Genomic DNA, 26,668 nt, shown 5'->3' with positions numbered 1-26,668 from the left:
AAGGCCCTATCACTCACCATTCATAAGTATTGAACAAGGTTAATGTTTCTGGCAGACATAAAAAAAATTAAATCCATACAATTTGGGATGATTTGTATTTCAATATATTTAGTCACCCCGCTATTCCTAAAAATTTGTATATTCCCATATGAAATTTTAATATACTGTGGCCCCAGCCCATCCTTGAACTTCCTGTAGATGCATGCTTGACTAATCATGACCCTGTTGTTCTTTGGAAGGTTCCATTCGATCCCTTATTGTGCCCCATCTTTCTCCCAGGGTCCACAACTAGAACGAACGTGAATCTGTACTACCTGGGGATGTTTACATACCAATTTAACTCATCATGACCCTGTTGTTCTTGAAAAGATTTTCCTTGTATATTTGTATGCAAAATTTTGATCTCCTATTCTGGCCCCACCCTACCCACTGGGACCACAATTTGAACAAACTTAAATTAACTTATGTCAGGAAGCTTAAATGTAACTTTCAACTTTCCTGATCAAGTGATTCTTGGGAGAATTTTTAATTGACCACATCCTGTCTTTGCCTTTTCTTGATTACCGGGGGAGGGGGGGGGGGCTTTGGAAGAAGCATGACCCTTCATTTGAATGAACAAGAACCTCATTTACTCAGGGAAGTGACAAGTTTGATTGAAATAGGCCCTGTGGTTCTTGAGAAGTAGATTTTTAAAAGAATCCACAAAATTTTCACTGATTTTAATTACCTCCATTTCAAAACCGCCGCGGTGGCCGAGAGGTTAGAGCGACAGACCTAAGTCGTTAAAACGAGTAGTGACGGTTCCATCGCCAAACGCTCGGCATCAGGTGTGAATGTCACGGGTCCTCGGAGATGACCTTAAAAACGGATGCCTCGTGTTACAGTAGGTTTGGCACGCTAAAGAACCCTCACTGCATGGCCGTAAGCGCCGAGCATAGACCTAAATTTGAAGCCCGGTTTTGGTGACGTCTCCATATGAGTGAAAATTTTTCGAGTGAGACGTTAAGCAAGATACAATCAATCAATCAAAACGGATGTGGCACTTCATTTAAACAAACTTTAACCCTCTTTACCCAAGCATGCTTTGTTTCAAGTTAAGTTGAAATTGACCCTGTGGTTCTGGAGAGGTAGTTAGCGTTCCAGCTGGAAAGGTAAAGTACTCGGAACGTAAATTGTGCGGTGAGCTGAAACAAAAAACAGCGGACCATAGTTCTTTGAATCTGCTCGTTTTGTCTAATGCCGCTGATTGCATTGGACAATGAAACCAACACAAATCAGGCCCGTAGGCAGGATTTTTCAAGGGGGGAGGGGGAGGGGGTTACATAGACTCGCAACGCGAGTTTATCACCTCGCACCGCGAGGTGCCACTACGGCAGGGGGTCTGGGGTATTTGGTGCAAAATCCTGCAATCTAGCAATTTCCTGGCACTTAATTTGAATTTTGGAATCATGCCTTTTTTACTATGAATTTTCATGATTTTCATAAAAAATCCCGACTTTAATAGTCACAATTCAAACAAAATGCCGACTTTAATAGTGCTTAGTAGCTTTCAGGGGGGGTTGGGGGGGTTCGTACGAACCCCACCCCCCCCCCCCCGGCTACGGGTGTGCAAATAAATATATATGTCATGTAACTAATCACTATATTATCGTACATGTATATTTCTGGTAGCAGTCATCCTTTAGATCAATGATTGATTGCAACTTGTTTAAAGTCTCTCTCGAGAATTTTTCACCCATATGGAGACGTCACCAATTAAGACCGGTGAAGGACTTCAAATTTAGGGGTATGCTCGGCGCTTACGGCCATTGAGCAGTGAGGGTTCTTTACGGTGTCACACCTACAGTGACACGGGTCATCTCCAAGGACCCGTGACATTCACACCTGATGCCGAGCATTTGGCGATGGAAATGTCACTATACCTGTTTTAAGGTAGCTCACTACACTAAAGCTTATATTCTTTATGACACTACGTCACAAGCTGGCGATTTAAATATTTGTATCAATCGATTTAAAATTTGTCTATCATCGTAGCTCAGAGGTTAAAGCATTGGGCTGGTGAACCGCAGATCTCGAGTTCATTTCCGCCAGTCTTTTGTTCATATGTGTTGAAATATTTTTGTTGAAAATCATGTTTTTGTCCAAATTTGCATATTTTCTGCCTTTTTTGGCATATACACTTATTATATATCATCATATCTTTTATGATTAAACCAATTCGTACTGATTTGAGAAACTATATCAGGGTGTAGTGAGCCACCTTAACAACTTGGGTCTGTCACCACCAGGATACAACCAAGACCTTCCGCGTGCGGGGCGAACGCCCTACCTCTAGACCACCGCGGCCTAAGATCAAGACCTTCCACGTGCGGGGCGAACGCCCTACCTCTAGACCACCGCGGCTTAAGATCAATGAAGAACAGACGAGGAGGGAAGATATAGATGTTTATTTATCATGTAAATAAAACTCGAAACTTCACCCTCGACTAAAACGAATAACACAAACAACAGTTCTGATTAAGAATCTGACAAGAAATGTAACTGGATCCCTGCATTATGTTTCAGTTTGTCACGCCCATAAAATACCCGGTATTCTAATGAAAACTGTATCTCAGCTTGGTTGGAAGGTAAACGTTTGCAAGGAAAGACGTTGATATGGAATCAAGACTTTCAATTTCGGCCTTTTTACCAAGTTCTAACAAAACATTGAGTTCTTTATAAAGAAGCTGTGATTTTAAGACGTATGGTCGTGCCAAAATGTCAAGTATTTTACTTCTGTCTGAGGACTTCAGTTCTATAAGGCTGTCGTTTCTCAATCGCAGGCGTTGAATATCGCTCGGTAAAACTCCCATCCACTCCATATCCGGCACCGTCAACATCGGGGCCTCAAAAGACAATGAACGAGACCCATATTTATAAACGGACATGATTTCTATCCCATAGGGATCAGCGTCAACAAGAATAAAAAATCGTGGGGAAAACTCTTTCCACAACCTGTTCAAAAGCATTCTAGTATTCATGTCTGGAAAACCTTTTCCTGTTATAATTATACATGGTCGCATTGTTTTACAAAACCCCTCGTCCAGCAACCGCTGGAAAACCGCATCTTTCTCCACGACTAAAACAAAACTGGCATCAGTCTGAATATGTTGCATGCCCTCGATACGACTCGGTACTTGGATCCCAGACTTAGTCTTGCTACAGTCTATGTAATTTCCGTCCACATCGTGGAACGACAAGTCTCCTGCTATGCACCCTTTTGAAGTAGCCAGGACATGCAGACGCCACCGCGGCACGTGAAGCATACACGAGACGTTTTCCAAAGCATCGTCCAGAGCTGTTTGGTTCCCAAATAGCACGGTGTCTTGGTAATATAAATCCCTTTTGGTGCAATAGCGATCAGTTTGAATAAGACCGTACACCATGGACAACAACTTCATCATCAACGTAAACTTCTTGATGGACTGCTTGGAATCAAAACGCACTGACGTCATCTTCATGGCATCATTAACGCAAAGGCCTACGTTTTCGTCATAGGATACATTCTGCCATGTCGATCTGTTGAAATGGCTCAAAACAGGGGGTTTGTTGTCACTGATTTGCTGGATAATCGATAATACTACGTCACCAATTCTAGAAAGGATTGAGTTATCGTCGATATCAAAATCGTGACACGCCATCTGAAAAGTGTAAAATACACACGATTAACTGATGGATATTCCCTGAATGCATTGTATCGTTATTATAGAATCTACACAGACAATGGGTAAAAGTCTTGGATTTTTTTTTCATACAAAATGATCTTTGGGTGAAGGTGTGGCTTACAAAAATAATGGTTATTCATTTACATTGTCATTACTGTGTTGTTGAGGTTTTTGCTTTTGCTGACAATTTGTAAACAAACTACGAAAAACTGACGTTTGCATGTTTGTGACGTCACAAACAACGTAGGAAAACATAGTGTAATAATATTGTAATTTACGTACTATGTGTGATATCCACTGTACAAAGGAGTGAACTTGTATATGTGGACATTGCAGTAAAAACAAATGGTTATAACAAACCTCCAGGGCCACCGTTATAATTAAACGTCGTTATCTTCAATAAATTCGTATTTACCTTTCAAAGACGAATTCATGAATATCACTTCGCAATAAGCAAGACTCTAGAAACTCTTGTAACATCAACTCATTTATCAGTAGCCTGCCTCGATTTAAAAATTTATCATATGCAGGACATGTATGCTGTCGTGTATCGAATCAGTTTAGACATAAGGACCATATGCAGATGATAATGGAATATTGCTATATAGATATGTTAGAAGATGACAGAGGATATTGATAAGCTGAAATCAACCCGTTAATCATAAAGTTGAGTTAGTTTGTTATTAAAGTTCAATAAAATAACCATAAGATATGAAGCAGATAAGTCTTGTGATTAGACTTCAATGGGATATATCGAATCAACATATGATTGAGCTAGTATTATTGTATAATACATACGAAGTCCAAAAAATCGGAAACAGTAGAAAATATTAAACAAATATCGAACAATATGCAACAATCTAAAATTATCTGAGGAAATTCAGTCTACACCTACCTTGTATGTATGTTAATGAATTTGCCAATGATTATTTCTGCTCTGCAGTTTTGTTTATAGTGTGTATGCGATAAAGTAGGACAAAATTTGTAATAAATCACCAGAAGATACTCATGCAGTTCTGTAAATTATTTTCCAAGCGCGATGCCTATGCTATTAATATTGGACCCTGATAAAAAAAAAAAAAAAATGTGTGCAGGTTGTTACCGTCGCGTCGTCTGCCAAATTACAGTATACCGGATGTTTACATCTTCACTGTAAAACTAAAGGGATACACGTATGTTTGATTCCGGAAAATTGGGTAACTTTATCTTTGTTCGAAAGAACAAAAACAGTCCGGACCCCCCCCCCCCCCCTCTGGATCCGCCCTTGTAGATGTCATAACTTACAGAGACAAGTGCTTGTGGGTAACACCATGTGTAGAATATGAAATTAGGCCTCTAATGGCAGAATCACATCTATTCATAGTGTAGTTATCATGTTTTCAGTGGTGGATCCAGAGGGGGGTTCGGAGTTGACATCTTCCCCCCTTTTGTCAGAAATTTTTATTTAACAGGGGTAAAAATAAACGTATTTTGAGAGTGAAACCCCCCCCCCCCTGAAAATCAATGGTAGACCCCTCTTCCAGGGCGAGACATATTGTTTTTCCACTTTTTTGTCTGTCAGTCCGTCCGTCTGTCACAAAATCTTGTGAATACTTCTCCTATATGGCTTATCGGGTAGACTTGAGAATTATAGATTGCCTTATCATCATCTGTAGATGTACATCATCTTGAGCCGCGAAGATCCAATAATTTTCCTAAAAGTTATAGTGGATCTAAGAGTGGTGGAAGATATAAAATAGCTTGTGAACACTTCTCCTTCTATATGGCTTATCCTATATACCTGAAACTTTGCACAATGCTTCCTTGCCAGTTGTAGATGTGCATATTGTTGATGGCATACTAGATCTACTGATGTTTGGTGACTGAGGGCCCTCCTGAAGGCTGATGTTTGATGACTGAAGGTCCTCCTGAAGGCTGATGTTTGATGACTGAAGGCCCTCCTGAAGACTGGTGTTTGATGACTGAAGGCCCTCCTGAAGACTGGTGTTTGATGACTGAAGGCCCTTCTGAAGGCTGATGTTTGGTGACTGAAGGCTCTCCTGAAGGCTGATGTTTGATGATTGAAGGCCCTTCTGAAGACTGATGTTTGATGACTGAAGGCCCTCCTAAAGACTGATGTTTGATGACTGAAGGCCCTTCTGAAGACTGATGTTTGATGACTGAATGCCCTTCTGAAGGCTGATGTTTGATGACTGAAAGCCCTTCTGAAGACTGATGTTTGATGACTGAAGGTCCTCCTGAAGACTGATGTTTGATGACTGAAGGCCCTTCTGAAGACTGATGTTTGATGACTGAAGGCCCTTCTGAAGGCTGATGTTTGATGACTGAAGGCCCTCCTGAAGACTGATGTTTGATGACTGAAGGCACTCCTGAAGGCATATTAGATATACTGATGTTTGGTGACTGGAGATCCTTCTAAAAGCATACTACATCTACTGATGATGACTGAAGGCCATCCTGAAAGCATAATTCATCTACAGATGTTGACTGAAGCCCCCCCAAAGGCATACTACATCTACTGATGATGACTGAAGGCCTTCCTAAAGGCATACTAGATTTACTTATGATGACTGAAGCCCCCCCCCCAAGGCATACTACATCTACTGATGATGACTGAAGGCCCCCCCAAAGGCATACTACTACATCTACTGATTTTTGGTGACTGGAGGCCCTTGTGAAGGCATACTAGATCTACTGACATTTGGTGACTAGAGGGCCTCCTGAAAGCATACTAGATCTACTAATGTTTAATGACTAGAGGCCCTCCTGAAGGTGTACTAGATCTACTTATGTTAACTGGAGGCCCTCCTGGAGGTATGCTAGATCTACTAATGTTGGATGACCGGAGGCCCTCCTGAAGGCATACTAGATCTACTGATGTTTGGTGACTGAAGGGCCTCCTGATGGTATACTAGATCTATTTATGATAACATAACTGGAGGTCCTCCTGAAGGCATACTAGATCTACCGATGGTTGGTAACTGGAGGCCCTCCTGAAGGCATACTAGATTTACTTGTGATAAATGGAGGCCCTTCTGCATGCACACTACATGTAGATCTACTGATGTTTGTTGACTGGAGGTCCTCCTGAAGACATACTAGATCTACTGATGGTTGGTGAGTGGAGGCCCTCCTGAAGGTGTACTAGATCTACTGATGGTTGGTGACTGGAGATCCTCCTAAAGGCATACTAGATTTACTTGTGATAAATGGAGGCCCTTCTGCATGCACACTACATGTAGATCTACTGATGTTTGATGATTGTTCACCCTCCTGGAGGCATACTAGATCTACTGATGTTTGATGATTGGAGGCCCTCCTGAAGGTATACTAGATCTACTGATGTTTGATGACTGTAGGCCCTCCTGAAGGCATACTAGATCTACAGATGTTTAGTGATTGGAGGCCCTCCTGAAGGCATACTAGATCTACTGATGGTTGGTAACTGGAGGCCCTCCTGAAGTCACACTAGATCTACTAATGTTTGTTGACTGGAGGCCCTCCTGAAGGCATACTAGATCTACAGATGTTTGGTGATTGGAGGCCCTCCTGATGACATACTAGATCTACTGTTGTTTGATGGTTGGAGGCCCTCCTGAAGGCATACTAGATCTACAGATGTTTGGTGATTGGAGACCCTCCTGAAGGCATACTAGATCTACTGATGTTTGATGACTGGAGGCCCTCCTGAACACATACTAGATCTACAGATGTTTCATGATTGGAGGCCCTCCTGATGGCATACTAGATCTACTGTTGTTTGATGACTGGAGGCCCTCCTGATGGCATACTAGATCTACAGATGTTTGATGATTGGAGGCCCTCCTGAAGGTGTACTAGATCTAGTGATGGTTGGTGAGTGGAGGCCCTCCTGAAGGTGTACTAGATCTACTGATGGTTGGTGACTGGAGATCCTCCTAAAGGCATACTAGATTTACTTATGATAAATGGAGGCCCTTCTGCATGCATACTACATGTAGATCTACTGATGTTTGATGATTGTTCACCCTCCTGGAGGCATACTGGATCTACTGATGTTTGATGATTGGAGGTCCTCCTGAAGGTGTACTAGATCTACTGATGTTTGATGATTGGAGGCCCTCCTGAAGGCATACTAGATCTACTGATGGTTGGTAACTGGAGGCCCTCCTGAAGTCACACTAGATCTACTAATGTTTGTTGACTGGAGGCCCTCCTGAAGGTGTACTAGATCTACTGATGTTTGATAACTGGAGGCCCTCCTGAAGGCATACTAGATCTACAGATGTTTGATGATTGGAGGCCCTCCTGATGTCATACTAGATCTACAGATGTTTGATGACTGGAGGCCCTCCTGTAGCCTGTCTATCATATGTCCAACAAATAAATCTCTGGTTTAAAAGATTCTTTCATACTGAGATCTAAATGCCATTGGACAATGTTCCTGATTAAGATTGGCAGTCTTCAAGTGGCACACAGATAAGACCTGGGGTCTCATTACGACAGATGACAAATTCAATCTGATCTCTGACTCTGTACATCTATAGATAGGATCATTTTTATCATTGGGTATTGTCACATTACATAGAATGGGTCTCAGTCATTCATAGGAAGTATCTGACTAAATGATCAATATTGATACTGTTTAATCCATTGAAGGAATTAAGTAAACAATAACATTCAGAAATATATATTTGATTAAGATGATTGATAAATCTTTAAATTTTAACCCTAGATCTTGACAGAATAGTTAATCTCATGTAGGTTTGAATGTACTTAGAAATTGTCTGTTTCAGGAAAGTCTTGATGGAAGAAAATGTTTGTTGCTGTCAGGGTTATGTGTTCTTCATAGCCAGGTAAGTTCAAAGCACCTTCATGTTATTAAAAAGGGGGGGAAATATAAATTTAAAAAAAACATCACTGTCTATTTTTCCCCACACTTGAATCTTGTCTGTCGTGTTCAAGTAAATATAAAAAAGTTCATTGACGAGAGATTTGATAGATCTACCCAACGCTCGTAGCCAGGTAAGTTACAAGTTCATAGGAAAGTAACTGACAGCTTAAAGACGGTTGTCTATCGGAGCAGTTAGAAACCATCAGCCTGGTGTTGACGGGGTCGCAGTGTCAGTAGGAATGACATCAGGAAGATGGCTCATCCCGCCCTTCCTTGCTTTTGATCACAAAATGACAGTAGCTCAATGGGCATGTTTTGATAAGTGACAAGAACAAAACAGATTTTAGAACACATAGAAAATGTTAGTTCATGCAAAGCCAATCTGATTAATATCAGATCTTTGATCCGTTCAGGTAAATTATCATGTCACTACACAAATCATACATGTAGCAGTAACAGAGTGGATCAAAGAAATTATCATGTCACTACACAAATCATACATGTAGCAGTAGCGGAGCGGATCAAAGAAATTATCATGTCACTACACAAATCATACATGTAGCAGTAGCGGAGCGGATCAAAGAAATTATCATGTCACTACACAAATCATACATGTAGCAGTAACGGAGCGGATCAAAGAAATTATCATGTCACTACACAAATCATACATGTAGCAATGACGGAGCGGATCAAAGATCTGATTTTAAGATTGATATATAAAACATACATGTACAATTTCACTTACTTAGTTTTAATCAAATCTGTGTTATTACTACAGTCATTCTCCACTTTGAAATCTTGGAGCATTATTTCTGAAAAGTCCAATATGGCATTGTAAGTGCCATTTTTTAACAAGCAGGTATTAGAAGATGTTAAAATTCATCATTACCCTATGACAAATTTAATCTCTGATATCCCAGTGATGAGTGAAAAAAAAAATAGTTTGCAGAGAACCCTAAATAACTGCATACATGAAGGTAACTGTGACAGCTGATATGCTTCTAGTCACTTGTCTTTTCAGGGTTAAATTAGTATTGTTTTGTTTATTTGTTGTTAATGTTGACCAAGTACAGCATATTATAATTTACATTCTGAATTATCTATTGAAAATTTCCAATTTAAATTCATGGAGAATAGAAATTGCCATATATATTATAATTTACATTCCGAATTATCTATTGAAAATTTCCAATTTAAAATTCATGGAGAATAGAAATTGCCATATTTACAGGTATTCAGAACTCATAAGGAGGATATGAGAAAAAAACACTATTGTATTTGAAATCGACCGCTAGATCTTGTAACAGATGTTTATACGTACATTTCAATAAATAATTATAGGGTATGAATCTTATGGCAATCTTTGATGCGTCATTACTGTCAAATTTTCATGAATACGTGGACAATTAAGTAACCGGGAAGAGTTTTTATCCAAACTACCAGATTACAAATAGAAGAATTTGGTAGAGTAGCTAGTGGCTATCTGTCCTGTTTCCTTCTGTTGCTCTGTGTGGCTATGGGACTGTCGCTTTATAAAGAAAGGAAAATGAGAAATACTGGGGTAGATAAAAATCCCATTTCCATCTGTTGCTCTGTATAGCTAGGGACTGTCACTCTATAAGAGAAAGAAATTATTTCTTATAGATAAAAAGCTTGGATAGGTCAGAAATAGAACAGGATAGACTGTATAAGCTGTACTGGGAAAGAACACAATGAAATGAAATTAACATTTGATTGAAATCTCACACAACGTAAGGTATACAATAAATGTTCTTTATCAAATGGTTAATAAAAAAGTAATGAATTCATGATATTCACTTGGAGTTAATTATCACATACTCTTTAAATGCATTGAACTTTCTGTTATCCATGCAACAAAACACCACAGCATACCAATTATACCACTCTAAAAAGCAACTTGAAAAGTAATATATATGTAGGTATGCTGATCAGATGAATTAATTCAGATATGCCTGAATGGAGCAAGAAATTTCCTCTTAATGTGTTTTCAAAATCTTGCAGAGAAATGGCTTTTCCTGATTGATTGAATTCGCCCATGTCAGAGCTAGCTCCTGACTGTCGATCATTGAATGCAGACTTTTAAAAATGTGTTGTTGCAACATATCTATTGTCACAATAAAGATAGGATCAACTCTCCATTAACAAAGACCGTAGACACATTCTTAATATCCGGTCTTACAATGATCCAAGAAAACAATGGGAGACATGCATAGGACAAGGTGATTTAATATCTTAGACTGTCATCTCCTCAATTTGTTCCAGTGAACCGAAAAGAGCTGTGTACTTTTTACATGTAAGGATTGGGCAAATTTATTCTGCGATGACACCGGGTGTATTAGACTGCTAAAACAGCATTTTTCATTTCAGTATCATGAATAACTACTGGATTATAATAAGGAGGCTCGTGGTGAATTTTACATAACACTTGTATATTCAAATGGAAGCGAAAAGGTTTGTTTATACCTGTCTCTATTCTTTTTCCAAAAAGTATTTAAAAATCTTTAACTGATATTCTATTACCACATTATTTAGAAGAAATTTTTTTAAATTTCAAATGATTAAAATGTTTTGAAAAAAATTCTTACCTATTACTAAATGGGTATCAGAGGTCTATTCAGATTTGCTAAACAATTAAAACTTAATTGTTCTGGAGAAAAAATCTTTGTTTCATTTAAATTTTCCAAGACTTCACATATTCGTTATTTTAGATAGTTGAGTCTTGATGTATATATTTTAAGAACTCTCTAGGCTAAAAAGGATCTGTTGTGTCACCTGAGACCACTAAATCAACATAACCAGTGCAATATTTATTAAATGTTTCTTCTTTTCAAATCATAAATTGACTGCTTCTCTCAAGAGATACTTTTATGTAATTTCCTTTCATTAAAGAGGAAAAATTAATTATGATAATAAACACATCACATGGCAATAGCAACCTTAAAAGTCAAATACACACTAATCCCAATGTCCCTGAATTCTGTAGAAATGTAAGCTGTGTTTATATTTCTTAACAAATCTTTTCATGGTAATCCTACCTGAAATGTAGATTTTATGGTTACCCCTAATCAGCTTATAATTTAATGAGATTGACAAACAAAGCTAAATTTTTTCCAAGACTATTAACCTGTCCTCTCTCAATGAAAAAAAAAAGTAATATGTGAGTATAGATAAACATTATTAAGACAAAAAATTGACAGAAATTATCACTGCTTATTTTGTGATTTTGAAGAAAAAAATGTGTATATTCAGTTTGTTTCAACATTTATCTATTGTATTTGTACCTCATGTAGCACTGATTGATGGTGTGAGTGAAATAAATGAACTTGCAAACTTGCGAAACAAATTAAGAGATACTGTAGGTTTTAATTAATTAAACTGACAGTGAAAACAGTCTCTCTTTCTCTCTCTTTCTATGTGTATACCTCTCTTTCTATATGTATATTATGTATATGTATACTCTCTTTCTCTCCCTCTCTATTTTTTCTCTCCTCTCTCTCCCCTCCTCTCTCTCTCTTTCTCTATGTATATGCATACTCTCTCTCTCCCCCTCTTTCCCCTCCCTCTTTCTCTCCCCTCTCTCTTTCTATATGTATACTCTCTCCTCTCTTTCTCTCTCCTCTCTCTTTTTATATGTATATGCATACTCTCTCTCTCTATAAATATATATATATGTATATGCATACTTTCTCTCTCTCTCTTTCTCTCTCTCCCCTCTCTATTTTTCTCTTTCTATATGTATACTCTCTCCTCTCTTTCTCTCTCCTCTCTCTTTTTATATGTATATGCATACTCTCTCTCTCTCTCTCTCTAAATATATATATATGTATATGCATACTCTCTCTCTCTTTCTCTCTCTCCCCTCTCTATTTTTCTCTTTCTATATGTATACTCTCTCCTCTCTTTCCTCTCTCTCTATATGTATATGCATACTCTCTCTCTCCATCTTTCTCTCCCCCTCTCTCTTTCTCTCCCCTCTCTCTCTTTCTATGTGTATATGCATACTTTCTCTCTCCATCTTTCTCTCTCTATATATGTATATGCATACTTTCTCTCTCTCCATCTTTCTCTCCCCCCTCTCTCTCTTTCTCTCCCCTCTCTCTTTCTATATGTATATACACACACACACTCTCTCTCTCCATCTTTCTCTCCCCTTCTCTCTCTTTCTTGCCCCCCCCCCCTCTCTCTTTCTATATGTATATGCATACTCTATCTCTCCCTCTCTTTTTTTTTTTCTCTCTTTCTATATGTATACTTTCTCTCTTTCTCTCTCTAGCTGAGTGCAAATTACATGTAATCAGACCACAAATCCGATATGATTAACTGAAATAATTCTACTGAGCTATCAGATTAAAATCTAATCCCTTTGATTAAAAAGTCATCTTCTAGTTATTCTTTTCTGTTGCTGACATGTCACTGTGGCTCTCTAAATAACTTAGGCTGATTAAACAGTAAACTTTCACTGCTCTTAATCTTGTGCTGGTATTTCAAAAAGTACACAGAGGGTAAAGATCATGCTTATTTCTCTAATTAGCATGTTCAATGTAAATGAAAATATTTTTATTTCTTTAAACATTGATTTAAATCAATTTATTTTTTATACTGAAACATTAATACCAGTATTTTTGTTTGGACATCTTTTTCCTTTGACTGGGTCGTGGTACATGTATCTCAGTGGTAGAATATGTTCGCTTCATAATCGGGAGGTCGTGAGTTCATGTCTTCTCGGCAGCCACCGATTGTGTTCTTTTGAGTTTGGTTCATCATTCATTCACAGAAAGCTTCAGTGCCACAGTCGCATCAAACCTATAAGTTTGTGGTACTTCACTTGGTGACATCTCAATATAAGTGGAAAATTCTCGACAGGCCATATAAAACAATCAGTCAATCGATCTTCTTCCTTTGGAGAATATTCATGTATATGGGTTTTTTAGCATCAGGTTTATTGGTGGATTTTTCTCAGGAAAATAGTTTAGAATATTGGCCCTTTATTCTTTTTGATGGATATCAATATTATGCAGTTAAGTATGACTCATATGAATGGAAGTTTTGGTGCTTTTAGTTTTTGGCAATTGTTTGTCATCTATCTATAAATTTAGTAAATATTTTCAAAGTGCCAGAATTGCAGTATTCTACCAAGAAATATACTAATAGAAATTCACAAATTTTCGAGGGTCAAATCTTCAGAGTTAGAGAAAAATGAGCATGTTCATATGGCCCTCATGGGGACATCATTTTGTGGTTGAGAAAATGATCTTTTTTTTCCGTAGTTTAGTTATAAATCTTGTTTGTGAAGGCTGAATATTAAAGATAATAAAGTATCAAATCATATGTATATACCTCAACAATAAAAAATTAACCCCCTAAAAAATTTATGCTTTTAAGCATTTTTAAGTAGTTAAAGTAGTCGTTTGGGTTATATGGTCATAGATATTGGACCTGGATAGGTCAGTAGTTAGAACACCTGAATAGTAATGCAGGGGTCCTGATTTCAATTCCCAGTCCAGCCATAAAGTTTTTTGTTTCCTATATTGTATTTGATGCCATTGACCACCACTGAAGTTCAGGTGAAATACCTACCTGGGGCAAAAGAATTTGGGTCGTGTGTTTTCGAGAGTGAAGAAAATTCAAGGAGGGAGGAAAATGTGGTAAATGCTATACGGACTGTGGATATCGGCCTGGGTAGCTCAATGGTTAGAGCACCTGACTACGTATAGTGATGGAGGGTTCCCAGATTCTGTTACTCAGGTGCAGCCATAAAATTTCTACTTTGAATTCCTGTAATCACCTGACAATCATAAATTGTTTGTTGTTGCACAGTCCTTAATAAAATGAAACAGCTAACAGTAAGGTTTTTATTGACTATTTACGACACTGTAGAAAATTTTGCAAAGACATGTTCTTTAAAGATGAAACATTATATAATGGAGAATGCCATTTATATTGGTCAATATGACAATGTTTTGAATTTGTCAAGAAAAATCCTATAACAGTAATATTTGTTTATTTTCTAATTTTTTATCTGACAACGCAGATTGTTTAATTACGGGGAAAAATTATGATCCCAAGCGGAAATTCCATTTAACAGCTATTAGCTATATATATACATTGTATATATCGAAATCATCAATACTGACTGTGATTGATCAACCACCCTGTTTACAATTAAATCCATCTGTGTTTGCCATTTCCTTTGGGAAATGTTATTTAAATATTGACCATTCATCTAGTGTTCTTATCCAATGTGTTGTATTACAATAAATATTTCTACAAACTATTTCTTCATGAAAATATAATGTTCTGTAAGTGTCCAATATAGCAGGTACAAAACAAATATTGCCCTGTATTGACAACTCAAAGTTAACACAAAAGTTGTCCATGTAATACCTGAAACGTACGAAAAATAATATAACGTCAATATTTGCTTTCTAGCTGTTTCGATCTATATCAATTTTTAAAGACTCATGCTCATGCAGGTTTCAAATTATGGGACTGGGTGGTATAAATTTATTTTGAGAACGTAGCAACGAAAATTGTTAATGACCACTAGTATCAAGATCAATGCAAACCAGAATGTTGACAGTATGCACATTTAAATTTTCGGCATTGGGCAATAGCAAATGAAACTATATATAATACCTTTAAAAGAATGTCAAAGGGGGTTTAATTCTGACAGAAATAGAAATAAACTCCAGCTTTTGGCAGTCGTTTGAGACTTTGAAGTTACTGAAAGTATAGATCTTATAATCAATGGAATTGGACCGGTTACAAGGGAACACTGGAGTGACGAGCTGAGTACCCGGGGGACATTTTTTGTGTTGATACAAGCTCTGTAGAATTGTTAAGTAATCTCTTATGCGCTTTCTGACTTTTTAAATTTTTCCTAAAGGTGAGGCTTTATGGGCCTGAGAAGTGCATTTTGGGTGTTTGAGAATTGCTATTGTCCTTTTATCAACTGAAGCTCGGGTCATTAGTGTGTGTATATATTTCACATTTAATTCCGATGGATTTTAGATGACTTGTGGTGGAAGAGGAAAAACACTGAATTCTATTTGGTGATTTTCTATTAAGCAGATATGATTGACAAACGGTATGTAGAATTAAGAAATGATAAGCTATTATCTGTCAGATTAAATAAACATTTTCAGGTGTAGTCTTAATATATATTAAAAGGACGCAATTACTTACATAATAATAATTAAATATTCTTTATGAAAATTTTTCAAGTCAATTCTGTGTGTGAAATTTATTCAATCTTTTGTATTTTATGTATTTGTAATTGAATAAAGGTTCTGGTTAATCTCTTTTTTTTTTTAATGGTCGGGGATCACAAACACATTCTTACCAACAGTTCTGTTGTCAATATCTGTCAATTTTACTAAGCATGATAGAATCTCTGCCTGAAGTTCCCACAATGAACACTCGCGGTTTTATGAATACCCCAACTCTTTAAGTCTGCATTTCTGTCAGTGGAATTTTAGCTAATATCCTGGGATAAATTAGGATAAAGCCTCCTTTTAGAATCAATATAAAGTGGACGAGTGATAAATTCATTGACAGAGAAAACATATTACACTTGTGTAAGTAAAATAGGAAATTTTAATTAACGCAAAGTTTACATTCAAGTGCTTAGAATTATTCAAATACCCAGAATTGATTTTTACATGTATTTGAAGAAATTGCATGGCCTTGCTATAATTACTGATTGCTGCTACATCTGTAGTAGTTTTCTAAGGATTGTAATTGGATTAATGCAGCTATCAAATATAATTTAAAGTATAAAACTTGTATATATTTTTAGGGGATTTAAAAGTTTTGGAAATTTTTAGTGAATTATTACAATTATATATTAATCCCTGCAGGACTTTGAAGTTTATGTTTAATGGCTTGGCAGTCTAGCATTTACACACCTTAGTCAAATTATCACATGTAAACCATGCAGAGAGGAAGCAAAACATTTCATATGATTGCATGACTGATATCGTAATTATTATAATTCAATTTTATGGTGTACTTCCTGTAGAAAAATTTTGTATGTGTTATTGGTCCTTGATTATATCTCCCTTCTTCCAGGGGAGACTCATTGTACTTTACTTTCTGTCTGAGTGTCTGTCACAGAATCCTGTGAATGCTTCCTCCATTGGCTTATTGGATAGACTTGAAACTTTGCCATTTGTAGATGTTCATGTTGTCAGGACATAAGGATCCAATTTAATATTTTCCTAAAAATTTTTAGTGAATCAAAGAGGGGTGTGTGTGTAAAAGAGCTCGTGAAAACTTCTCCTATATGGTTTATTTGGATTGCCTTGAAATTTTGTACAATACTTCATTATCATTTAATGATGTTCACATTGTTCTGACCCTGGGGAATCTGATGTTTCCCTACAATTTACAGTAGATCAAAGAGGGGTGTTTTATAGCTTTTTTCATGTACAAGGGTATATGTTCACTTTCCTACTGGTACTTCAGCATAACAGTCATCATTTTTGTATCATATACAACAATGACATAGGTCACATTGATGCACAAAGTACAGATCCTGCTGAGATGCTTTCTCCTCCACACCAGGGGTACACTGATGGGAGGAGTGGGTGTAATTTGGAACACTTTCAATTTGGGGAGCTTGGGAGACATTTGTTTTTAACAAAACCAAATCATATTTAGAATGATATTGATGTATAATTTACATAATTAGCGGGGTACCTATCAATTCTAGTCTGATAGAAGAAATTATTTTACGCGACTTCAATTATAATAATCAACTTTTCCTATTACATGTACTGGTATATCTTAATTCAAAACTAAGAATTCACAATTAAAGCGTATTAATCTGGACTTGTTTAGTAGTGTATGCACAAACACAAACTTCAGTCACTTTTCTCCTACCCAAAATCTAACTCCAAAAGAAAACACAAACACAGCGTAAAGTGGATAGCAGGACGTGCCTGGTGTTTAATAATTGTGTACAGGATTAGAAAAAAATGTGTACATGCAAAAAAACATACTTCATTGTAGACAAAAATGATACCCATGTCCAGTCCTATATTATAACATAGCAATGAAAATTTTTATCTAGCCACCATTGTTACACAAAATTTTAGTAACGAAAAATTAAAAATTTACATGTGAACACCTAGGCTTTGTCGAGTTGAGTGAGCGAGTTCGTGCAGAAACGAACAAAAAATCTGCCAAAAACAGCGACACCTTTTGGAGAAAGGAATAACTAGGAAGAAACAATTTTATGCTAATGCATTATACTTAGACGCGTGAAATTTTATTGATTGTATCCTCTCTAACTCCACTTTGAGGGGGTACAATGTACCATTAAGTCATTCAAATGAGGGGGTACAATGTACCATTAAGTCATTCAAATGAGGGGGTACAATGTACCATTAAGTCATTCAAATGAGGGGGTACAATGTACCATTAAGTCATTCAAATGAGGGGGTACAATGTACCATTAAGTCATTCAAATGAGGGGGTGCAATGTACCATTAAGTCATTCAAATGAAATACTCACAAAACTGCATATACATGTATGCAGATTAGATTTACACCACCAACGTTTTGTATAAGGCACATTCAATATATGGCTTGCCTAAATGAGTTGAGAATCATCATAGTTGTAATTTTTTCTTATCAATTTCATTTCAGGTCACAAAGCAGCCGAGGTAGAGTGAAATCTGCCACCACAAATCGTAGGCGTCCACTGAAAATGGGGAAAAGTAAACCGACGAATGGCCCAACAAAAATGACGATTAACCAGGACCCCTTAGCAGTGCCCCAGCCTCATGTACCAGAAAGACAAAACCTGATATCACAGTCCAGATCAACAGACATGGTAATCAACTCCCCTCCAAACGACTACCTTCAAAGACTTCTGAAAGAAAAACCCGACATGCCCCCTATTACCAGGGACTTCTTTGATCTAATGGTGGAGCGTCAGTATAGTCAAATTAAAAAGATGCTGAAAGAAGGCAAAGTGGACGTGAACTCTCGTGATACGGACAATCATTTTCTTCCCACCCCGTTACTCATAGCAACCGAACTCAACGACGTAGAACTTGTGAAGTTACTACTGAAAGCCAAACCAAAACCAGCCAATGTTAATGATGAAAACATCAAAGGAAGGAGACCCATTTGGTAATTGATCCAAGCATTACATGGGTATATTTTGAGGAGATTGGAAATTTTCTACTTTTTTATATGTATACTTTTAGAGCATCTACTATTCTAAGTACCCATCAAATCGATAGTCTAAATTCATTGGGATTCTTTGATCCCGTGCAGTTGTAAACTGATAAAAACTAAGAAGATTTTCAAAAGTGTTCATGAATGTTATATAGATTCATACAATATACTTTTGTTTTACTGATTTATTCCATATGACAAATAGATGAATTCATTGGTGTACCATATATATACTTGCCTATAAGTCGGAATTTTGGGAATTAAATTTTCGTCTAAAACTCTATGTCTGACTTATAGAAGTGTCCTAAGAAGATTAGTATTTTTCTGGATGGCGTAATGTATAGCCTAGTAATTTTTAAACAACAAAAACATGGACGAAATAAACAAAATAGTAACTGTTTAATTTGTTGAGAATAAAAAGTGAAATATTGATGTCATGATAAGATTATTAATATGAGTCAGCTGCGTTTGATTATAAAACAGGAAATATGAAATTGATTTGGGGAAAAATATCAAATATCGACGCATTGCTCAAAATATTATTTAAAACACCTGTAGGTAAAAACATTAGAGCATTGGTTTGAAATGGTCAAATTGAAGAAAATTAGATCGACTTATAAATGGGTGAGCTTGGCAATTCCCTCCAAAATAACCTAAAAACTATGCAACCAACTTATAGGCGAACCGACATATAGGCGAGTATATACGGCATGTTAATTGGATTGCTTAGAGTCTACTGGGTATAATTCTAAAATAGATATTTTCAATATAGTTTACTTAAAATTACCCAAGTTTGAAAGAAGTTTCTTTTAAACTCATTTATTACAATATTCAAAGTTATGATGTTTTCCAGGTGGGCAGCTAGATGGGCAAATGAAGAGATGACAGACCTACTGCTAAACTGCAGTAAACAGAAATGTGAAGTCAACTTCATTGACAAAGAATCAGGTACATATGATTTATAGTTATCAGATGTTTAGAGCATACATACCTGCAGCACTGTAGCTCTCCGAGATGAAAAATTGAGAGAGATCAGACAGGTATCTTCCCAATTTTTTTTTTTTAGCCCAGGCCAGAGAGCTACAGTTCTGCAGTTACTTTAAAATACAAGAAAATTTTACCCTTTTCCTTTTTATTTTTGCCATTTCACCCTCATCCTCTAAAACGGAATGAATTCAGATTTACTCATTGTTCTAAAATAACAAAAATTGTTTGAGGCAAATTTAAATAGGAACAAAATTGTTTTTACAATGAGTTTGACGAACTTTTTTCAGAAATTATAGCAAACTTAAGAATTCTTGACCATGAAATTATTCTATGCTACAAGGTAATTCATTTGAACAATAAAATGCTTTCTTTGTTGTTTCATTGGGTGGTGAAGATAGCTAGCATGCAGAAAAAAATTCATAATCCGCGTAAGTGGGTTATGTAAATTTTTTCTGCAATGATTGCTACCTTCATCACCCGATGAAACAACAAAGAAAGACATTTTATCGTTTATATTTATATTTTTATGTATTGTTTTAAAATATTAAGTAGATTTAAGTACTACAATATCATATGGTTGACCTATTCGTTACCTTAAACAGAACAGCCATTGCACACTTTGACCTTAATTTGATGACGCTCCATATTTGATCATGACTACATGGACAGGTGGTACTAAAAACCTTAATCGAACTAGTTTGCAAAAAACATGCATTCATTTTCTATAATGAAAGCAATTTCAAAAGAAATATTAGAGAAAAGATCAGTGAATGTAAATATAGAATTAAATAAAATTCTTGCCATATTTGTTCCCAGGATGTGCTCCCCTTTACAGAGCCATTTTGTCTGATGCTGCTAAAATAGTTCAGCTTTTGATTCATGCTGGGGCAGACATCAATCTTAGAATTCTAGGACTGGATGTTGGTGCTGAGACCCCCCTAATCAAGTAAGTATTCATTCACTGGGTACTGTCAACATCTGCTGTCTTCCATCAAATGCTGAAATCAAAAGCATGCATCTCTGTAAGAAAAATGAGATTTGTGATGACCAGTATATTCCATACATGCAAATATTTTTACAAGGCAAAAAATTATGTCAAGCCTTCAATTATCTCTATAGAGGGCTCCAATGTATATAATCTCGAGTGCTCATCTGTACTTTATTTAGAGTGCTTGTCTGTACATTATTTAGAGTGCTCGTCTGTATATTATCTAGAGTGCTCATCTGTACATTATTTAGAGTGCTCATCTGTACATTATCTAGAGTGCTCATTTGTACATTATCTAGAGTGCTCCAATGTATATTATATAGAGCACTCCAATGTATATCATATAGAGCACTCCAATGTATATTATCTTGTAATATATAATATTTACTCTTATTATAGAATCATTACCCTTATAGTGAATGGTCATTGCACAAGTACTATATTTGTCCGCTGACAAGCTTCTTACAAATCTACAGAATAAATGACCTCTAAGAAACTGGAAACATCTAACACTGTAGTATAACTGTACATGTATAAAACAAGGATCCAAAATATGACACAAATATCTAAGGAATAAATGTGTAGGTTAATTGTATTGTGATATAGGCAAGTGGAAGCAAGGAGTAATTTTCTATCATTAGTCCCCTTGATTGTCGTAAGAGGTGACTAAATGGGGCGGTCCTTCGGAAGAGACTGCAAAAACTGAGATCCCGTGTCACAGCAGGTGTGGCACGATAAAGATCCCTCCCTGCTCATTGGCCATAAGCGCCGAGCATAGGCATAACTTTTGCAGCCCTTCACCGGCAGTGGTGACATCTTCATATGAGTGAAATATTCTCGAGAGGGACGTAAAACAATATTCAATCAATCAATCTAGCATAAGTCAATTTTATGTAGGAATTTACCCCCAAGCTTTCATTGTTTTTGTAGCGATTAGATGAGTTTGATCACCTGTGGCCATATGGCTCAGCTGGTATAGCACCTGACTAAAAAATCAGGGGGCCTGGGTTCGAATCCTGGTTTGGTGCAGTGCATTTTCTCCCTTCCTGTTACATTTGGTGTGGTAGAACAGCCCCATAAACTGGCAGGTGAAAATGCCTGCCAGGGGATAAAGATCCTGGGTTTATGGAGCGCCAAATTAACATAAACTCAAATAATTGAAGATATCTTCAATTATTTGAAGATATCATCAATTCAATTATTGCTCTCTTTAATTGAATTAATGCGCGCATTAAATCAATTATTGCTTTCATCAAATGAATTAATGCGCGCTTCAATTCAATTATTGCTCTCATTAATTGAGTTAATGCGCGCATCAATTGAATTAATGAGAGCAATAATTGATTTAATGCGGGCATTAATTCAATTATTGCTCTCTTCAATTCAATTGATGCGCGCATTAATTCAATTAATGAGAGCAATAATAGATTTGATGCGCGCATTAATTCAATTATTGCTCTCTTCAATTCATTTGGTGAGAGCATTAATTGAGTAGAAATACTGCTCGCAATAATTAATTTAGAGCTCGGTATAAATAATTTGATGATCTCTTTAATTCAATTGAAGATATCTTTAAATCATTTACAATGCTTTTGTATAAGGAATTAATGCGCACATCAATTCTTTTAAAGAGAGCAACAATTCAATTAAAGATATCATTAATTCAATTGTGGATATGTTGAATTGAAGATATCTTTAATTATATAGTTGCTCTCTCTAAAAGAATTATTGCTCTCTTCAAATGAATTAAAGATATCATTAATTCAATTGAAGAGAGCAATAATTTAATTGATGCGCGCATTAAATCAATTATTGCTCTCATCAAATAAATGAATGCGCGCATCAATTCAATTATTGCTCTCATCAATTGATTTAATGCACGCATTATATCAATTATTGCTCTCTTCAATTGAATTGTAGCGCGCATCAATTCAATTGTTGATATCATTAATTCATTTGAAGAGATCATTAATTCAATTAAAGCGCGCATCAAATCAGCTGAAGAATTAATGCTCTCATCAATTCAATTAATGCGCGCAATAATTCAGAATTGAAGATATCATTAATTATTTGAAGAGATCTTTAATTCAATTGTTGTGCGCATCAAATGAATTGATGATATCTTCAAATAATTGAAGATATCTTCAATTATTTGAGTTTATGTTAATTTGGCGCTCCATATGGGTTGATGTCTTCAAGTGTGAAGACATTTAAGGAGGGAGGAATGTGGTGGTCAGCCAGGTTCAATCACAGGCAGCCAGATAATTCAAATGGTAGAGCACCTGACTGGAGATTCAGGGGGGGGGGGGGGGGGGGGGTTGAGTTCAAATCCTGGCCTGGATTTCTTGAATGAAACTTAAGTCAAAACTTGAGATTTTTCTCAAATTTTGACTGCTCAAATAAAAGAAAACTCATTACAAACTTAAGTTTGAGATTTTTATGGAGAAATCCTGTAGTGATGAAACGATTGTCACCAACAATCAATTGTCGATCGTTTTTGGCTCTTCGATTATCGATTCTATTTTTCATAATCGATTGTCACCTGTACACTAATTAATATCTAATCCAAGATTTATCTGACTGTTAATCCTGCTTTTATATCGAGACATGTGCGAGGGAGAGTCAGAGTGGACTCTACATTGAAAAGTGGGAATTCAGTAACACCAGCTAGTGTGTATGCTGCACATATCCATAAAACTAAATAGAAATAACCCCAAAAATAATAAACATTTATTAACTACATGTAAATACCGATTATATCGATCATTGATCGATACAGTTCTTCTGATTATGACCAATTATCGATTACGAAATTTTTCCGATTTTTCAACACTAAAATCCAGGCTTGGTCTGGTTTGTTGCATTTTCTCCCTTCCCATTACACTATTTGATTTGATTGTTCAACATAATAAGTCTAGCGCTCAAGATACTGTCTGGATCCCACAATAAAATATGTCAAGCACTTGAGATAATACGTAATGTGCATGAGATATGTCGATTGTTAGCGATATTCAATTTCAACACCCTCGCTAATAACACCAAAATTAAATCCTCGCTAAAAATTCTTCATATACAATATGTTGATTGCATGAAATAATGTTGATTGCTTAAGATATTAAATCAGTGATCTATTTTGCAGAGCAATTCAAAAAGACAACAAAGAAATATGCGAGTTGCTCATAAATTCCTTGTGCAAACTACAAGCTAAAACTACAAGTGGACTAAATGCCCTCCACTATGCAGTAGGATACCGTAGGTACGAAATTTGTGAACTGCTGCTGGAAAACGGGATTAAAATCAATTCTAAAACACCGTCTGGAGTGACGGCCATGACTGTTGCTGTGGAGCAGCAGGTTCCCGCCATGGTGAAGTTACTTCTGGAGTATGGATACCGCATTGACAAAAGGTACAGGTGGAAGGAGACGCCACTCCAGCATGCCATCAAAATTCATTCGGGCGAATGTGCAGTGACTTTGATGCACTATGGCTGCAGCCTGGTTCCGGAAGGAAAGTTGAAAGGACATTCATATTTTGCAATGGCTGTGAATGAAAAGCAAATGAAGGTAGTCAAATTCATGGTCGCTTTGAGGCCAACATTTCTTAACGAGAAATGGCTGCAGCGAAAAAAGTGGCCAGTTTCTATTTATAGAAGGCCTGATATAATTGAGTGGTTAGAAAAAGAATCTCGGCATGTGCAATCTTTAAAGGAACTCTGTCGTGGTCGTATATTTCATTATCTGGGTAAATTTGGGTTAAAAAAAATTGACAGTCTTGCATTACCAGAGCCTATGAAAGAATACCTTAAATACAATGAATTTATCAAAGACAAATACTATGTACGCAAAAAATTAGATTTAAAGTGCTGTCCATTTGAGTGTCCATCGTATTGTGCCAACAAACGCTGCTTACCGATAGAGATATCTTCCTCAGAGGATGACAGCGAAGCTAGCTCAGGCGAAGAGGAACTCCGAGATGAAGGAAGATACTGTAAAATCTGTATGATAAAACACCCCGTTGACATGACTGATAACCTCCACCACCAACCCATTGGTTTCAGCAGCAGGAAGTGACATCACAGAGACACACTGTTAGCCCATATCTTTCCATAAATGATATTTCATCATTATGATTTAAGTGAATGCAATTTGATTGCACATATGTTTATTATAATTTTCATAAAGTTGCCACATGTTAAACTACAGTGCAATATGCTTGTTACTTCTGTAGTTGCTAAGTCTGTTACATTTATTTTTTTTGAGATCTCTACAACACTTTAACAGTGTTATTTTTTTTAAAAGAATGTGTTAATATTACCTGGTAAAAAAATCAAACATTAATTGAATTAGCAAAGTTTAATATTCTTGTTTTGACATTTTCAGAAATTGTTCTCCTCAGTCATATATCCAAGTACATTATAACATAATGTAATGTCATTGTCAAAACTGCTCAATGTTGATTTAACAATAAAAATATGAAGATTAAATACTGTCATTCAGACTCTAATCTTAATCAACATTGTAATCACTGACTAGGCATGGGCATAAATGGTCCATAAATGTGAAGTCAAAGGTTATACGGAAGATTAAGGTAATTTTTTATATAGCATAGTTGTCATGCTTTTACCATGATGAACCTGTGTATGAAGTTGCCAAATGCATCCCTAGGGGTTTAGTCTGATGTGAACTAAACTCAAAACCAGAAACATGATCTCTATGTCATATGGAGGGTTATTTTCAAAATTTCTGGGCATAGTTGCCATGGTTATGTAACAGGTTTCTCGATCCCTTAAAGTAATAACAGGAACACCTGTTTGGGTTCTCGACAAGACGTTTATTCAGGAGTTACCAATGCACGAATTGTCCAATGATGAAACCCTATAACAACAATGTTTAACAATTTTAAGTAATATGCTATATAAAACATGAATACTATAATTTCACATAATTACTGATGTACAACCAATAGACGATTATAGCATTACATGGGTGACCTATATCAAGGGAGATAACTCTATACCTGCATACATCACATATTAAATCTCCCAAGTCCTATAGACTTTAACTTCATCATAAAACTTTACAATAATTATCATTATGTATTAACATTATTAATTATTGAATTAAATAAAAACCATATGGTGAGCATACCATTCTATGGGAATAGGCTCGAGTGAACAATATTTACAGATGACACCAAACTGGTCTGATATATAAATTAATCATGATATCTACAATATCTTGTAAGTCATAAAACATACTTTTACTTTAAAATAATATCACAGTGAGACGAATCATATACATTACTATCACAGATATTTACATTATATAAGTCTCACTCTCACTGATCATTTATTCCAGGAATGTGGCAACAAAAGGAATTTTATGCAAAATTACAGATTTAACATTTAGTAAAGGAATTATAGAATAGTTTAGCATTAGTAATAAATTATTAACTTACCATTCAAGAGGAAAAATGTCGGTCTATGTCTAATTGTCAAAATATGTCAGATCTGCTGAAATCAACTCTCTTCTTCAAAACTGAATAAAGACTGACCATAAAGAACAGAACTCTTGGAGACCCAAACCAATCCAATGACATAAGACAAACTAAAACACCAATGAAATTAAAAGACACAAGGGACATTTGGCCAAAATATAATTATATACCCCAGGCCATTACACTGGGAAAGTGACCAAATTTTTATGCTTGACTGCATGTTTAAATTACATTACCTTGCCTAAGCATTTTATTCAATGAACTGATTCTTTATACATATACCCATCATATCATACAATATACATGTATAATATGAGTCTGTCACAGTTACACGATAATGAATCCATGTATGAAGTTTGCAAAATGCACCATTCTGTAGATTATAGTCCGAGAGAAGTGGAAGTAGGTCAA

At 36.2% G+C, this 26,668-nt stretch overlaps 3 protein-coding genes across 6 annotated transcripts; 1 reads left to right on the top strand and 2 right to left on the bottom strand.

The window, feature by feature from the left end:
• Nucleotides 1-2,432: 2,432 nt before the first annotated feature.
• On the bottom strand, nucleotides 2,433-4,975 carry LOC125673341 (meiotic recombination protein SPO11-like). Its single transcript, XM_048909891.2, has 2 exons — nucleotides 4,600-4,975; nucleotides 2,433-3,680 (listed from the first exon to the last, which is right to left on the bottom strand). Exon 2 carries the CDS (start codon nucleotides 3,678-3,680, stop codon nucleotides 2,595-2,597), a length of 1,086 nt encoding a protein of 361 aa, XP_048765848.2. The 5' UTR covers nucleotides 4,600-4,975; the 3' UTR covers nucleotides 2,433-2,594.
• A 574-nt stretch (nucleotides 4,976-5,549) lies between these two features.
• Nucleotides 5,550-6,083, bottom strand: LOC130048422 (S-antigen protein-like). The gene has a single exon (XM_056145085.1). The coding sequence runs from the start codon at nucleotides 6,081-6,083 to the stop codon at nucleotides 5,550-5,552; it is 534 nt and encodes a 177-aa protein (XP_056001060.1).
• A 2,395-nt stretch (nucleotides 6,084-8,478) lies between these two features.
• LOC125673305 (ankyrin-2-like) lies at nucleotides 8,479-25,244 on the top strand. 4 transcript variants are annotated; one of them, XM_048909869.2, is made up of 6 exons: nucleotides 8,479-8,539; nucleotides 10,966-11,049; nucleotides 18,250-18,738; nucleotides 19,640-19,734; nucleotides 20,590-20,719; nucleotides 23,901-25,244. In XM_048909869.2, the coding sequence occupies exons 2-6, from the start codon at nucleotides 11,036-11,038 to the stop codon at nucleotides 24,829-24,831; spliced, it is 1,659 nt and encodes a 552-aa protein (XP_048765826.1). In that variant the 5' UTR covers nucleotides 8,479-8,539; nucleotides 10,966-11,035; the 3' UTR covers nucleotides 24,832-25,244. The 4 variants fall into 4 exon arrangements, with proteins under 4 accessions (XP_048765826.1, XP_048765812.1, XP_048765820.1 ...); XM_048909863.2 differs by lacking the exon at nucleotides 8,479-8,539 and adding an exon at nucleotides 10,600-10,817; XM_056166809.1 differs by lacking the exons at nucleotides 8,479-8,539; nucleotides 10,966-11,049 and adding exons at nucleotides 15,187-15,435; nucleotides 15,610-15,685.
• The last annotated feature ends 1,424 nt before the right edge of the window (nucleotides 25,245-26,668 follow it).

The sequence above is a fragment of the Ostrea edulis genome, chromosome 1 (genome assembly GCF_947568905.1).
Source record: "Ostrea edulis chromosome 1, xbOstEdul1.1, whole genome shotgun sequence".
Classification (NCBI taxonomy): domain Eukaryota; kingdom Metazoa; phylum Mollusca; class Bivalvia; order Ostreida; family Ostreidae; genus Ostrea; species Ostrea edulis.
Note: the sequence above shows the minus strand (reverse complement) of the source record. Positions and strands in the feature narration are given on the sequence as shown.